A 16,711-nucleotide genomic window follows, 5' to 3' on the forward strand; every position below is an offset into this window, starting at 1 on the left:
AAGATATAAAACTGTATTTTTTTGTGAAGAATCAACAACAAGTGGGACACAATCATGAAGTGGAACGACATTTATTGGATATTTCAAACTTTTTTAACAAATCAAAAACTGAAAAATTGGGCGTGCAAAATTATTCAGCCCCCTTAAGTTAATACTTTGTAGCGCCACCTTTTGCTGCGATTACAGCTGTAAGTCGCTTGGGGTATGTCTCTATCAGTTTTGCACATCGAGAGACTGACATTTTTTCCCATTCCTCCTTGCAAAACAGCTCGAGCTCAGTGAGGTTGGATGGAGAGCATTTGTGAACAGCAGTTTTCAGTTCTTTCCACAGATTCTCGATTGGATTCAGGTCTGGACTTTGACTTGGCCATTCTAACACCTGGATATGTTTCTTTTTGAACCATTCCATTGTAGATTTTGCTTTATGTTTTGGATCATTGTCTTGTTGGAAGACAAATCTCCGTCCCAGTCTCAGGTCTTTTGCAGACTCCATCAGGTTTTCTTCCAGAATTGTCCTGTATTCGGCTCCATCCATCTTCCCATCAATTTTAACCATCTTCCCTGTCCCTGCTGAAGAAAAGCAGGCCCAAACCATGATGCTGCCACCACCATGTTTGACAGTGGGGATGGTGTGTTCAGCTGTGTTGCTTTTACGCCAAACATAACGTTTTGCATTGTTGCCATAAAGTTCCATTTTGGTTTCATCTGACCAGAGCACCTTCTTCCACATGTTTGGTGTGTCTCCCAGGTGGCTTGTGGCAAACTTTAAACAATACTTTTTATGGATATCTTTAAGAAATGGCTTTCTTCTTGCCACTCTTCCATAAAGGCCAGATTTGTGCAATATACGACTGATTGTCGTACAGCTGAGTTTCCCACCTCAGCTGTAGATCTCTGCAGTTCATCCAGAGTGATCTTGGGCCTCTTGGCTGCATCTCTGATCAGTCTTCTCCTTGTATGAGCTGAAAGTTTAGAGGGACGGCCAGGTCTTGGTAGATTTGCAGTGGTCTGATACTCCTTCCATTTCAATATTATCGCTTGCACAGTGCTCCTTGGGATGTTTAAAGCTTGGGAAATCTTTTTGTATCCAAATCCGGCTTTAAACTTCTTCACAACAGTATCTCGGACCTGCCTGGTGTGTTCCTTGTTCTTCATGATGCTCTCTGCGCTTTTAACGGACCTCTGAGACTATCACAGTGCAGGTGCATTTATACGGAGACTTGATTACACACAGGTGGATTGTATTTATCCTCATTAGTCATTTAGGTCAACATTGGATCATTCAGAGATCCTCACTGAACTTCTGGAGAGAGTTTGCTGCACTGAAAGTAAAGGGGCTGAATAATTTTGCACGCCCAATTTTTCAGTTTTTGATTTGTTAAAAAAGTTTGAAATATCCAATAAATGTCATTCCACTTCACGATTGTGTCCCACTTGTTGTTGATTCTTCACAAAAAAATACAGTTTTATATCTTTATGTTTGAAGCCTGAAATGTGGCAAAAGGTCGCAAAGTTCAAGGGGGCCGAATACTTTCGCAAGGCACTGTATCTATCATTGCAGCTGTCAATCTAAATGCCATCTAAATATTGGACACTTGTTGATAGGCTCTGAGCCTTACGCTGATGATGCTTTAACACAGTGAGTTTGAAATGACCCCAGGACAGCTCCTCAGTGGAAATGTGATGAGATGAGGTGCATTACTATTGACCAGGGCCCTTAGTGCTCTGCTGGTGAAAAGTAGTGCACTACATAGGTAATTGGTTACCATTTAGGACTCAACCTGGGGTCTGGTACACTAGATGTATGGAGAGGTCTGTTTGATTCAGCACTATGACAGATGCACTATAGTTCTTCACCATTTGTACAGAATATGTACCATTTTTAGATGGTGGCCAGTTTGCTTGCGTTTTGAATTTAGGAAGCAGAGAAAAAGAAACGCGTTATATCCCATATTTTTAAACACTTTTTATTAAGTAGACAAATTGAAATAAGCAATGTAGATGAATTGAAATGAAGGGGAAATAAAATATAAAAGTAAAAAGTATTTATTTCCTCTGGTTTCATTGTGTGAATATATCTGGGAGGCTATGACAATGCCGCCATTACTTGAGGCCAAGATGTGTGTGTTTAATTATTGTTTAGAATAACTAAATTCAGTAACTACTGCCTAAATGTTATTCTCTATATAAGATTCTTAAGAGACTAGGAAAAAGTGTGCATTGCCTTGTATTCTATGTTCTTGAACTTGGCCAATGATTATACATTTACATTTTTGACTGACACATTTTTATTTTCCATTAGATGTATTTCTAGTTTCAGACTTCATTGCACCTCATTAAATGTTCTCTTGAATGAAGATGTGGAATGACTGTGATCCACACTCCTCTCTGCAAGCTTCCCCTCCCGGGAAGGCCTGCACACTCCCAAGACCTCTCCATCTGTAACGATCGTCAATGAGACCAAAGCGCAGCGTGGAAATTGTTCATATTTAATGTTCACAAAAAAAACACTCAAACAAAATGACAAACGGTGAAAACGAAAGCGCACAGTTCTGTCAGGGAAACAACCTAAACAGAAAACAATCACCCACAAAACACAGGTGGGAAAAGGCTACCTAAGTATGATTCTCAATCAGAGACAACGAACGACACCTGCCTCTGATTGAGAACCATACCAGGCCAAACACATAAACACAACATAGAAAAAAGAACATAGACTACCCACCCCAACTCACGCCCTGACCAAACTAACACAAAGACATAAATAAAGGAACTATGGTCAGAACGTGACACCATCACGGTTGACAGCTCACAGCTTGTGCCATCAAACCCCTGCAACTCATCCAGAACGCTGCACCTCGCCTGGTGTTCAACCGTCCCAAATCCTCCCATGTCACCCTGCTCCTCCGCACACTCCACTGGCTTCCAGTCAAAGGTCGCATCCACTGCAAGACCATGGTACTTACCTACAGAGCAGCAAGAGGAACTGTCCCTCCCTACCATCAGGCTACGCTCAAACCCTACACCCCAAACCGAGTTGAGGTCTGAACACAACGTCTCAAACCCTACCTCCTTAGAGTATCTCAAATAATCCCACCAATAATTGGGCATAAGATCAGCATTGGGCTGCCTGTGTAAACACATCCTAAGGATGTCATAAGTACGTTTCCATTATACTGTATGTCTGTACTGCAATGGATGTGCTGAAAGAGACAATAACAGTGGTGTAGTAAAATAATATGTCACTTTATTCCACACTTCCTGCCGTTGTTCACTTAGCATTTTGTGTGGATTTTTATCTTACCGCTGGACAGACAAAATACACCTCCAATAGGTCAGAATTCAACATCAAACATCCTAGATATTGACAGAAGGCATAGATCAGTGCCATACTACCAGGGCTATGGCACAAAGGCAAATCATTTCATTAAATAAGAAATGTAACAACAACAATAACAGTCATACAGTATTAACAATTACAATACACCTTTCGAGGGGTTGGGTTAAATGCGGAAGACACATTTCAGTTGAAGGCGTTCAGTTGTACAACTGACTAGGTATCCCCCCTTTTCCTTTCTTTTCCCTTTCCATATGCCAAAACAGATGCACAATTTAGCTTTCAGTTCAGACATGGACAGCTCTGACCTTCAATATGTCCTGTGTGGGTGTTTGTGTGATCTTGCTAATGGTGGAACTGTGTGCAACTGGCAATGTAAATTCTCCCTTTTGTGTTCCTTAAGCTGTGAAATGATGTGTCTGTGTGTGTTTGTATATATACACCATGGAACAATTTAATGTGTGGGGTGTACTAAATATCATATCCTGGCATTTCTGGACGGGGTCTGGCTCTGCAGGGCTGTCCATATTCTTTGAGAGGGGATTTGAGAAGTGTTCTGCTTGGGGGAGGGGTGGTGTTCATGGTGGAGTTGGTGTTTGGGGTCAGGCTGCAGGTTCCCCAGCGTCCCCCTTGGTTTTGGGTTCCTGCCACCAGTCTGCTACGAAGGACTCCTCGTAATCTCCTATCCCCTCAAACTCAGCGTCAGGGGGGGCCGAGGGAGCAGCCACCTCCTCCGGACTCACCACACCCTGCCAAGGAACACAACGCTGAGTTACAGACATACAACAACACATCTACACTTCAAGATGAGGCTTGATTTCACTTGGCTCAGGGATATATTTCTAGCACGTTGTCACCGTTCTCACACTTTCTTTGCCTTTCTCTTGGCTCTTATTTTCTTTCCCTGTGAATCTCTCACTACTAGTGCATGCTGTCATTTTCTCTCCCTCCCTTTCTCTTTCTCTGTCCTCCTCCCCCCTCTCAGGTCTAAGCTGAGGCTGTGTGGTTAGCTGGGAGGGGATCACCAGAGAAAAAAACGCATGTGGCCGGGCCTCAGAGGCCGACACCTCCCAGCTACATACCACACTCCACTGTCGGAAAACACAACACCCTTCCCTATCAATCTCAATCCCTTTCTCCATTTCTCTCTCTTCCAGCTTCTGACCCTCTTTCAACCTCTATCCATCCCACTCTCTCTACAGTAGTCTCCCTCATACATCCCCTGTAGTCAGAATCAGAATCAAAGTAAACACTGTGATTGACTGGTCCCTTCCCCCCACCTCCCCCCGCTCATTTTTCAGTCACCTCCCACAAAACAAAATAGCATACCAGCTACTGTACCCAAAAATTGTTTTGCACATTGGAAATATTCTCAGCAGCCCAGAACCAAATTCTCGCCAGATTTGAAGCAAACCAGCCAATTTATTACAGTTTGTTACTTCTGAGTTTGGTGCTTCTGTCCAGAATTTGTCCTGCACATAAAAACTGTTTTCCTATGTTACTTCCATCTCCACCCCTTTGCAGGCAAGCCTTACCTCATCATCTGTCTGTAGGTAGTTCAGTGCAAACTCCAGCATTTCCCTCTGCTTGGTCGTTTGGTTAAAGTACCTCAGTGCCTCCTGCGCAACAAACATGGTGCGTCAATACCATTGGTTGACTCAAGGTGCAAGGAGAGAACACAAAGATACAGTTCAAAATAGTTTTTAGCGCTAGAAAACGAAACATTTGATGCTGTTTCCCTTTGTTTTAATGCTCAGTTTCCCTCCAGTCAGCATATCATGGAGTATCTACAGCACCACTAACTCCATTTGAATGATCACAGTTTAAAAAAGGCCAATATGTTTCAGGGAGCTTTGTTGGTTTTATTTCATTGATGGCGTTGCAGCTGCTGTAAGTGCTGTACTGGTAGAGCATAACCAAGAACCTATAGGACCTAATCCTTTTCAATGAATGAATCCTTTTTAATTCACCACCTTTGTAGGGAATTGGTGCTATATATATATATGTTACAGCTTTCCTTTTCTTGTTTTTTGTGTAGAGCTGTGGTGCTCCATAGCATATATTAGTAAGGAAACAACAGCTAGGTCATACCCAAAATCTGAAACTATTACACATCTTGTTTGGAATCAGGTTCAGGAATGAGGTTAAACTGGGTAAGGTTTATTACCATAATTCTAGAGCAGTGGTATTCAAACTTCTTCAGCCAGAGCCCCATTTTTTCAGCCAACATTTATGGGGATCCCACCCCAAATTCTGTCACTTTTGATTTTTACATCAACAAACAACCTTTAATTCATTGCATTTTCAACCAATAAATACATTTACTCAATATTTTTTTCCCCTTTCTCCATGATCTTTTTCCAAAACGTGTATATTGTCCCATACAACAACCACAAAAATTGGCCATCCCACTGCAGTTCCCAGGGTCGCGACCCTGACTTTGAATACCACTGTTCTAGACGATGGTTTATATTAATCAGAAATGACATGTTAAGTCTTGACAGGGCACATCGGGATGCCGAGTTGGGCGTCAAGGTTATATAAAGTAATCTGGTTACTCACCGGGCGAGGCAGGAAGTGTGTCTCCTCCAGGCCCCACTGTTCTCGGTAGAAGCGGTAGTACACCATGTTCTGCTGCATCACCTGGTCGTTAGCGTCAAACAGCATATAGCTGGCCGCACACGGAGCCGCGTTACGCACGTCGTTCACTGCACAGAGGGAGGGTGGGTCATCTGACAACTGCATAACAACCTGAATAGTTGCTGTACAATTCTGGTCATGAAATGCAAGTGCAGTAGAGTTTGGAGCTCTATCGAGGTGTGACACTTTCATGCCCTTACGTTTATAGTAGGCAAACTGGAGGTAGTGGTACATGGTAGCCACAAACTTTTCCACAAAGAAACCACCGACGTTGGGCATCAGGTTCTCCTCACACTTCACCTTACACTTCAGAACTTCTGTGTAAAGATCTGAGAGAAAGAGAGAGAGAGAGAGAGAGAGAGAGAGAGAGAGAGAGTGAGAGAGAGAGAGAGAGAGAAAGAGAGAGAGATTATACTGCTATGACCAGAGTCTCTGCCCTCTCAATAGGGACCATGAGTAGATGGGGGTTTGTCAGACACTCACCTGCCAGTGTAGGGTAGAAGTCTTTGTACTCTGTGACCTCATATGACCCTTCGCAGCCTGCCAGACAGAGGTCGTACATTTTGAGGTACTCCGTAGTGGCCTGCTCCATGTCCCGAGCACTGGCACTGAAATCTCCAGAGTTATACAGTTTCACAGCCTTCAGGAACACAGGCTGGAGTACAGAAAGGACCAATCAAAGTGTTAGAGGCACTAGACATGGGCTGAAAGAACAACAGCCAGGGGTCAGAAAGGACAGCACAGTTAGAGACACTAGATATGCGCTGAAATATGCGCTGAAGGGACAGGACATAGCATGCAGTTGCAGAACACCAAGCAACATTTGAATAGAATTCAAACCTACATTCTATTCTGAGACGTTTTTCTAACCTCAGTTGTGAAAAAATACTTCAGTATGTTTCTCCGCCATTCATGTTTAGATTGAGAAAGCCATCGATAACATACTAACCAACACATATTTTCAATTAATAGTTCTAATACTGTGTTCAGATGGGACAGATGGGCTCTTCAGCAAACAAAGGAAAGGAGCAACAACATTGAAAAAAATCATGAGAATGGCTTACCAAGAAAAACTTCCAGTGCTCTCAATCCTTTTTATGTCGAATTAGTCCTTTTGGAGGTTTTTCTTGGACAGCCATTCTCATTAGTTCTAGTACTGTGCCAGGTGACGGGTATCAGAGCTAGTTGTGATGTGTATGGGGTGCTGGTTGTGAGCTGACCTCACACTGACCTCGTAGGGACGCTCCTCGTGGTCGATGAGGTACTCGTCCAGCTCAAACAGCGTCTTGTAGTAGTTCATGTTCTTGGAGATAAAGGGGTCTTCTGGGTTCTTCTGGAGGAATGTGTGGGCCGCTGACACGGCCCTCTCTATGTTGTTTAACTGTGGGAGAGAGGAGATACAGAATGTATCATCATTATTGTTATGGGTCATATAGGGTCCAGTAGTCTTGATTGGTTGCTCTTGGCTCTCTGATACTTAGTGTCATCGTTGGATGACTTCTAAAGACACTCTCTCTCTCGTTCTAACGAATGCCTAGCTGAAGCAAGGGGTTCTCTACATGCAGCAGGTCTTGCTAACACTAGTTAGTCCTTAGAATAGCATGGCTTCTAACCTCAAATCACCTCAACAACTGCTAAGAGGTGTGCTTCAGCCACTGTCTCAATATGGCTCTAAGGCATGTGCTGAAATGATTAACTGTCAATCAACACTTTTGTCGGTAAGAAGAATACTGTATGCCTATATTCAAAGATTACTATGTGGTAGCTAAGCCTGGCAATTGTCAAGAACCCATGGTATATAGATTCAAACTGTGACCTTGGTCTGTCTTATGGAGGAGGGTTTTTGGAATACTGCTATATATCTGAACAAGTGAAGAAATGGAAAAATGCTCTCAACAGAGCCATGAGATCACCGTTTGGCTGACACAAATGCCTGGAACACCTATGAGAACGTCTGGATGTGAATAGCATCGAATAGTCCCCGCAATATGCAACTTTTCAGGAAAGTCAGGAACCATTATACACAGTCAGTTAGGAAAGCAATAGGCTAGCTAGCTTTTTCAAACAGAAATTTGCATCTTGCAGCACTAATTCCAAAAGGTTTTGGGACACTGTAAAGTCCATGGAGAATAAGAGCACCTCCTCCCAGGTTCCCACTGCACTGAGGCTGGGAAACACTGTCATCACCGATAAATCCACGATAATTGAGAATTTTAATAAGCATTTATCTACAGCTGGCCATGCTTCCCCCACCCCCTCTCTTCCTAAAATTATCCGCGGCCATGGTTGCAACCCCTATTACTAGTCTGTTCAACCTCTCTATCGTATCGTCTGAGATTCCTAAAGATTGGAAAGCGGCCGCGGTCATCCCCCTCTTCAAAGGGGTACCCAAACTGTTACGGACCTACAGTTGAAGTCGGAAGTTTACATACACCTTAGCCAAATACATTTAAACTCTGTTTTTCACAATTCCTGACATTTAATCCTAGTAAAAATTCCCTGTCTTAGGTCAGTCAGGATCACCGCATTAAGAATGTGAAATGTCAGCTTTTTCAGCTTTTATTTCTTTCATCACATTCCCAGTGGGTCAGAAGTTTACATACACTCAATTACTATTTGGTAGCATTACCTTTAAATAGTTTAGCTTGGGACAAACGTTTCGGGTAGCCTTCCACAAGCTTCCCACAATAAGCTGGGTGAATTTTGGCCCATTCCTCCTGACAGAGGTGTAACTGAGTCAGGTTTGTAGGCCTCCTTGCTCGCACGCGCTTTTTCAGTTCTCCCTACAAATTTTCTATAGGATTAAGATCAGGGCTTTGTGATGGCCACTCCTTTACCTTGACTTTGTTTTCCTTAAGCCATTTTGCAATAACTTTGGAAGTATGCTTGGGGTCATTGTCCATTTGGAAGACCCATTTGCGACCAAGATTTAACTTCCCGACTGATGTCTTGAGATGTTGCTTCAATATATCCACATAATTCTGCTTCCTCATGATGCCGTCTGAAGTGCACCAGACCCTGCTGCAGCAAAGCACCAGACCCTGCTGCAGCAAAGCACCAGACCCTGCTGCAGCAAAGCACCAGACCCTGCTGCAGCAAAGCACCAGACCCTGCTGCAGCAAAGCACCCCCACAACATGATGCTGCCACCCCCGTGCTTCACGGTTGGGATGGTGTTCTTTGTCTTGCAAGCCTCCCCCTTTTTCCTCCAAACATAACGATGGTCATTATGGCCAAACTGTTCTACTTTTGTCTCATCGGGCCAGAGGACATTTCTCCAAAAAGTACAATCTTTGTCCCCATGTGCAGTTTCAAACCGTAGTCTGTTTTTTTTTATGGCGGTTTTGGAGCAGTGGCTTCTTCCTTGCTGAGCGGCCTTACAGGTTATGTCGATATAGCACTAATTTTACTGTGGATATAGATACTTTTGTACCTGTTTCCTCCAACATCTTCACAAGGTCCTTTGCTGTTGTTCTGGGATTGATTCGCACTTTTCGCACCATAGTACGTTCATCTCTAAGAGACAGAACGCGTCTCCTTCTTGAGCGGTATGACGGCTGGGTGGTCCCATGGTGTTTATACTTGCATACTATTGTTTGTATAGATGAGCGTGGTACCTTCAGGCGTTTGGAAATTGCTCCCAAGGATGAACCAGACTTGTGGAGTCTACAATTGTTTTTCTGTGGTCTTGGCTGATTTCTTTTGATTTGTCCATTCTTACAAGCAAAGAGCCACTGAGTTTGAAGGTAGGCCTTGAAATACATTCACATGCACACCTCCAATTGACTCAAATGATGTCAATTAGCCCATCAGAAGCTTCTAAAGCCATGACATCATTTTCTGGAATTTTCCAAGCTGTTTAAATGCACAGTCAATATGTAAACTTCTGACCCACTGGAATTGTGATACAGTGAATGATAAGTGAAATAATCTGTCTGTAAACAATTGTTGGAAAAATTACTTGTGTCATGCACAAAGTTGATGTCCTAACCGACTTGCCAAAACTATAGTTTGTTAACAAGAAATTTGTGGACTGGTTGAAAAACGAGTTTTAATGACTCCAACCTAAGTGTATGTAAACTTCTGACTTGAACTGTATATCCATCCTGCCCTGCCTTTCTAAACTCTTTGAAAGCCAAGTGAACAAAAAGATCACCGACCATTTAGAATCCCACCGTACCTTCTCCGTTATGCAATCCGGTTTCCGAGCTGGTCACAGATGCACCTCAGCTACGCTCAAGGTCTTCAACGATATCATAACCATCATCGATTAAAAGACACTACTGTGCAGCTGTCTTCATCGACCTGACCAAGGCTTTCGACTCTGCCAATCATTGTATTCTTATCGGCAGACTCAACAGCCTTGGTTTCTCTAATGACTGCCTCGTATGCCTCACTAACTACTTCTCAGATAGAATTCAATGTGTCAAATCGGAGGGCCTGTTGTCCGGACCTCTGGTAGTCTCTATGGGGGTGCCACAGGGTTCAATTCTTGGGCCGACTCTTTTCTCTGTATATATCAATAATTTTGCTCTTGCTGCAGGTGATTCTTTGATCCACCTCTACACAGACAACAACATTCTGTATACATCTTTGAACACTGTGATATTCTTTGAACACTGTGATAACAAACCTCCAAACACGCTTCAATGCCATACAACACTCCTTCCGTGGCCTCCAACTGCCCTTTAATGCTAGTAAAACGAAATGCATGCTCTTCAACCGATCGCTGACCGCACCAGCCTGCCCGACTAGCATCACTACTCTGGACGGTTTGGACTTAGAATATGTGGACAACTATAAATACCTAGGTGTCTGGCTAGACTGTAAACTCTCCTTCCAGACTCATATTAAGAATCTCCAATCCAAAATTAAATCTAGAATTGGCTTCCTATTTCGCAACAAAGCCTCCTTCACTCATGCTGCCAAACATACCCTCGTAAAACGGACTATCCTACCCATCCTTGACTTCTGCAATGTCAATTACAAAATAGCCTCCAACACTCTACTCAGCAAATTGGATGCAGTCTATCACAGTGTCATCCTTTATGTCACCAAAGCCCCATATACCACCCACCACTGCGACCTGTATGCTCTCGTTGGCTGGTCCTCGCTACATATTCATCTCCAAACCCACTGGCTTCAGGTCATAAGTCTTTGCTTGGTAAAGCTCCGCCTTGTCTCAGCTCACTGGTCACCATAGCAATGCCCACCCCTAGCTCACGCTCCAGCAGGTATATTTCACTGGTTATCCCCAAAGCCAACACCTTCTTTGGACACCTTTCCTTCCAGTTCTCTGACTTCAAGCATCTGTCACGACGTCCACCGAAGTCGGTCCCTCTCCTTGTTCGGGCAGCGTTCGGCGTTCGACGTCACCGGCTTTCTAGCCACCACCGATCCACTTTTCATTTTCCATTTGTTCTGTTTTTGTCTTATCACACCTGGCTTCACTCACCAATCACTTGTTTATTATTTAACCCTCTGTTCCCCATGTTGTATTTGTGAGTGATTGTTATTTGTTACGTGGATTATTGTCAGGCGTTGCACTTTTGTTTTAGACCGTGTTTTTGGCACTTGTATGTGTTATGTGCTGTCATTTGGTAACCTGTATTAAAGTGCGCCTGTTTATTTTACTCCGCTCTCCTGCACTTGACTTTGCCTCCCATATACACGCATTACATAATCACTCACCTCAAGAATGGAGTCAGCAGGAGCAGACGCCATCCCAGTTGCAGTGGAGGAGTGCGTTCAGCAGCACACGACCATGTTGCAATGTCTAGGCACAGCCATGGATCGCATGCTGCAGACTATGGATCGTTGGGAGAGAGGAGGAGGTTTTTCAGTGTCTCCACCAGCTCCACTACAACAGGTAGCTGGGAATTCTTTTTGACCGTTCATTTGCTCATAGTTTAGGGATTCCCCTTGTTCCTGTGGATATGCCATTCCCTGTGCACGCCCTAGATAGTCGACCATTAGGGTCAGGGCTGATTAGGGAGGCCACCGCTCCACTTGACATGGTTGCACAAGAGAGTCATGGGGAGAGAATCAGTCTCTTCCTTATTGATTCTCCTGCGTTTCCCGTGGTGCTGGGCTTACCCTGGTTGACCTGTCATGACCCCACTATTTTGTGGCAACAGAGGGCTTTCAAGGGGTGGTCACGAGAGTGCTCAGGGAGGTGTGTGGGGGTTTCCATCAGTGAGATAACGGTGAAAAGTCCAGACCAGGTCTCCACCCTGCGCATCCCCTCAGAATATGTCGATTTGGCTCTCGCCTTCTGTAAGAAGAGGGCGACTAAATTACCACCTCATCGACGGGGGGATTGTGCGATAAATCTCCTGGTAGACGCAGCACTTCCCAGGAGTCACATGTATCCTCTGTCACAGGAGGAGACGGTGGCTATGGAAACATATGTCTCCGAATCCCTGGGGCAGTGATACATTCGGCCCTACACTTCACCTGCCACCTCAAGTTTCTTTTTTGTGAAGAAGAAGAATGGGGGTCTGCGGCCGTCTATTGACTGTTGAGGGATCAATCAGATCAATCAGATCAGCTAGCCTCTCATCACCAGTGCGATTCAGTCAATGCATGGGGCGCACTTCTTCACAAAATTGGATCTCAGGAGCGCTTACAACCTGGTGTGTATCCAGGAGGGGATGAGTGGAAGACGGCATTTAGTACCACCTCAGGGCACTATGAGTACCTCGTCATGCCGTACGGGTTGATGAATGCTCCATCAGTCTTCCAGGCCTTTGTTGAAGAGATTTTCCGGGACCTGCACGAGCAGGGTCTATTGGTGTATATCGACGACATTCTGATATACTCCGCTACACTCGCCGAGCATGTGTCCCTGGTGCGCAGGATGCTTGGTTGACTATTGGAGCATGACTTGTACGTCAAGGCTGAGAAATGTCTGTTCTTCCAACAGTTCGACTCCTTCTTAGGGTACCACATTTCCACGTCAGGGTTGGAGATGGAGAGCGACTGCATTTCAGCCGTGCGTAATTGGTCGACACCCACCACGATAAAGGAAGTGCAGCAGTTTCTGGGGTATCCCAACTACTACCGGAGGTTTATCCGGGGTTTTGGTCAGGTAGCAGCTCCCATTACCTCACTGCTGAAGGGGGGACCGGTGTGGCTGCAGTGGTCGGCTGAGGCGGACAGGGCTTTTGGTCACCTGAAGGCTCTGTTTACCTTGGCTCCCGTGCTGGCTCATCCGGTTCCCTCTTTGGCGTTCATAGTGGAGGTGGACGCCACCAAAGCTCCGCCCCTGTGCTTTCTTTCGAAGTAGCTCAGCCTGGCGGAGCGAAACTATGATGTGGGGGACCGGGAGCTGTTGGCTGTTGTCACACTCCCATACTTCCGTCCTCTTGCCTGGTGGCACCGGTGGTGTGGGAGCTGGACGCGGACATCGAGCGGGCGTTACGCACAGAGCCCACTCCCCCCAGTGTCCAGCTGTCCGCGACCGTCTGATCTATTGGGCACAAACGTCACTCTCCTCTGGTCATCCTGGCATCGGTCGGACGGTGGGTTGCCTTAGTAGGAAGTACTGGTGGCCCACCTTGGCCAAGGACATGAGGGTTTATGTTTCCTCCTGCTCGGTGTGCGCCCAGTGCAAGGCTCCCAGGCACCTGCCCAGAGGGAAATTACAACCCCTACCCGTTCCACAATGGCCGTTGTCGGTGGACTTGTCGGTGGACTATCTGACTATCTCCCTCACAGGGCAACACCATGATCCTGGTCATTGTGGATCGTTTTTCTAAGTCCGTGAGTCGGGAAAAAACAAAAGGCGAGCGCCGACCGTCACCGCAGCGAGGCCCCGGTGTTCGCACCAGGGGACAGGGTCTGACTCTCGACCCAAAACCTGCCCCTCCGCCTGCTCTGTCGGAAGCTGGTTCCGCGGTTTGTGGGGCCATTTAAATTCCTGAGGAGACTGAACAAGGTATGTTATAGATTACAGCTTCCCCCAGATTACCGTATTAATCCCTCGTTCCATGTGTCTCTCCTCAGGCCGGTGGTGGCTGGTCCACTCCAGGAAGCTGAGGTGCAGGAGGTTCCTCCGCCTCCACTGGACATCTAGGGGGCCCCAGCGTATGCTGTTCGAGCCATCCTGGACTCAAGGCGTCGGGCGAGGGGCCTTCATTACCACGTGGTGTGGAAGGGGTACGGAGAGATGCTGGGTGCCGGTGGAGGACGTCCTGGACCCTTCGATGCTGCGGGATTTCCACTGTCTCCATCCAGATCGCCCTGCGCCTCGTTCTCGGGGTCGTCCCCGAGGTCAGTGTCGATGCGCTGCTGGAGCTGCGCATACTGTCACGACTTCCGCCGAAGTCGGTCCCTCTGCTTGTTTGGGCGGCGTTTGGCGGTCAACGTCACCGGCTTTCTAGTCACCACCGATCCACTTTTCATTTTCCAATTGTTCAGTCTTTGTCTTATCACACCTGGCTTCACTCACCAATCACTTGTTTATTATTTAACCCTCTGTTCCCCATGTTGTATTTGTATTTGTTACGTGGATTATTTGTCAGGCGTTGCACATTTGTTTTAGACCGTGTTTTTGGCACTTGTATGTGTTATGTGCTGTGATTTGGTAACCGGTATTAAAGTGCGCCTGTTTCTTTTACTCCGCTCTCCTGCACTTGACTTCGCCTCCCATATACACGCATTACAGCATCAGCTGTCAGAGCATCTTACCGGCTGCAGCTGTACACAGCCCATCTGTAAATAGCCCATCCAACCAACTACCTACCTCATCCCATATTTGTTTTTGTTTTTCTGCTCTTTTGCACACCAGTATTTCTACTTGCACATCTTTCTTTTGATCTGCACATTTTTCTACTGTGTTATTGATTGTATGTTTGTTTATCCCATGTGTAATTCTGTGCTGTTGTTTCTCTCCTACTGCTTTTGCTTTATCTTGACCAGGTCGCAGTTGTAAATGAGAATGTGTTCTCAACTTGGCCTACCTGGTTAAATAAAGGTGAAATAAAAAGATAAATAAAAAATCGAGACAGATGCTGCGAGCATTCAGAGGTGATGACCTGAGAAGATGCTTTCCAATGGAGGAGTGGGCTTGCCTGAGGAAAGATTCCAATTATAACACTCACGTGTGCGCACAGGCCGCAGAAATTGGTGCACACATATATTTTATGCACATTCCAATGGCACGAGTGTTTGGCTTACTTTCACTTCAAAAGTAAATCCTCTTTATTTTGCCACGGGGAACACTGTTGATTTGCCTGCTTGGTATTCTGCATCATAGGCCTACGTGTGGTGTTCGCTTTGGTAGAAAATAATAAGACGACTGTTCTTATTGGGGGACCGTTTAACGGGGCGCTGTTAGAGAGACGTGGCATGTGTGTTCAACTACTGAGTTTGTAGCATTCTCAACAGGTGGGCTGAGGAAAGTCTGGGAAAAACGTTATTGTTTCACGCTTGTGTCACAGTCTTGCTCATGGAAAACAAGCTACTATATGATATTTCATTCGAAGTATCAGGCTATGACAGTGGCCTATGTAAATATCGTCCTATTACACATTAGTTACTCATATCGTGTAATAGGTGTGCCAGGACAGGTTGTTACAATTATATGATAATATTAGAATTAAGAATTTATTCCACATATGCTAAGATTCTTACAAATAGGCCTATTATCTACTAAAGGGAAAAACCACTGTGACCATGTCGACCGTTATTTGTAAACCGTTATTTGGATATCTTACACTAAATGTATTTAATGTCCACCCATTCAGCAGAATAACTCTTTGATCTCACCTGGTAGTAAGCATATTGTATGTATCGGTAGGGTATCCTCTTTTCAAAAGCTTCCAGAACATCCCTCTTTGGGTAGGCTACTGTAAACACTGGAAATGTTGTTTTGCACTTTTTAAGGCACGAAGCTCGGAGTAAGAAATGCTGCATGATGCGGAGACTGCAGTCCGCAAAGAGGGTATCATTGTCCCGACTGACAGTGCTACAGTTCTGGCTGCAAAACGCTTCGCTGTCTTTCAGGAGCCGGTGAAGACGCAAACTCAATTCCATGTACTTGATGCTGTCCCTCCAGTTCTGCGCTCCATACTGGTCTAGAGCATGTCCATAAGCAGATTCAAGTGGCATTAGATCGTTATGTGGGAAACTCTTGAAGCTATATTTCTCATACTGGGCTTCGACCAGAAGCGGAGCGACCAAAACTACACAGAAACAAAATGAAAACCGGGTTTCTTTAACGTTTGTAGGGGCCATTATGCTTATTCTCTATCATGCCCTCCGTTTCTCCAACCAAACACGAATTTCTCCAGGGTTTTCTTCACCAGTGAATGGTCATGTCTGTTTGCACGTACAGAGCCTTGGCCAGGCTTGGAGAGACGGAGAGGAGGGGACAGAAAAGTCAGGGTTCCTCTGCAATAGTTTCACAGGGAGTCAGTCGGAGGCAGTGATTTCGGGTTTAGATTAGCCCCTGGGTCATAACGCCCTCATGATTTTGGTTAAATGACATTGACCAAGTTACTGGAAAATACAACAAAACTCATGTTTTGCATTTCGATTAAAATTATATATATATATACATGGAGGAAATACATATGTGGAGGAATTGAACACACTGTAAAATATGTAAATATAGCATATGTATGACTGTGTGGTGGTCTAATAAGGAATATGCTATTATTTCCATACTTAAACATCTAAAGCAAATACTTTTTCACAGATTCGACAACTCTTCGTTGTTGTTTTTTTGCAT

At 45.1% G+C, this 16,711-nt stretch overlaps 1 protein-coding gene across 2 annotated transcripts; it reads right to left on the reverse strand.

Moving 5' to 3' along the window:
• Positions 1–3,230: 3,230 nt before the first annotated feature.
• LOC110538176 (prolyl 3-hydroxylase family member 4 (inactive)) lies at positions 3,231–16,364 on the reverse strand. 2 transcript variants are annotated; one of them, XM_021624814.2, is made up of 7 exons: positions 15,748–16,364; positions 7,209–7,358; positions 6,461–6,632; positions 6,178–6,306; positions 5,900–6,045; positions 4,873–4,956; positions 3,231–4,086 (listed from the first exon to the last, which is right to left on the reverse strand). In XM_021624814.2, the coding sequence occupies exons 1-7, from the start codon at positions 16,213–16,215 to the stop codon at positions 3,940–3,942; spliced, it is 1,296 nt and encodes a 431-aa protein (XP_021480489.1). In that variant the 5' UTR covers positions 16,216–16,364; the 3' UTR covers positions 3,231–3,939. The 2 variants fall into 2 exon arrangements, with proteins under 2 accessions (XP_021480489.1, XP_036794128.1); XM_036938233.1 differs by lacking the exon at positions 15,748–16,364 and adding an exon at positions 11,668–12,245.
• Between the last annotated feature and the right edge of the window lie 347 nt (positions 16,365–16,711).

The sequence above is a fragment of the Oncorhynchus mykiss genome, chromosome 12, assembly GCF_013265735.2.
Source record: "Oncorhynchus mykiss isolate Arlee chromosome 12, USDA_OmykA_1.1, whole genome shotgun sequence".
In the NCBI taxonomy this organism is placed as follows: Eukaryota; Metazoa; Chordata; class Actinopteri; order Salmoniformes; family Salmonidae; genus Oncorhynchus; species Oncorhynchus mykiss.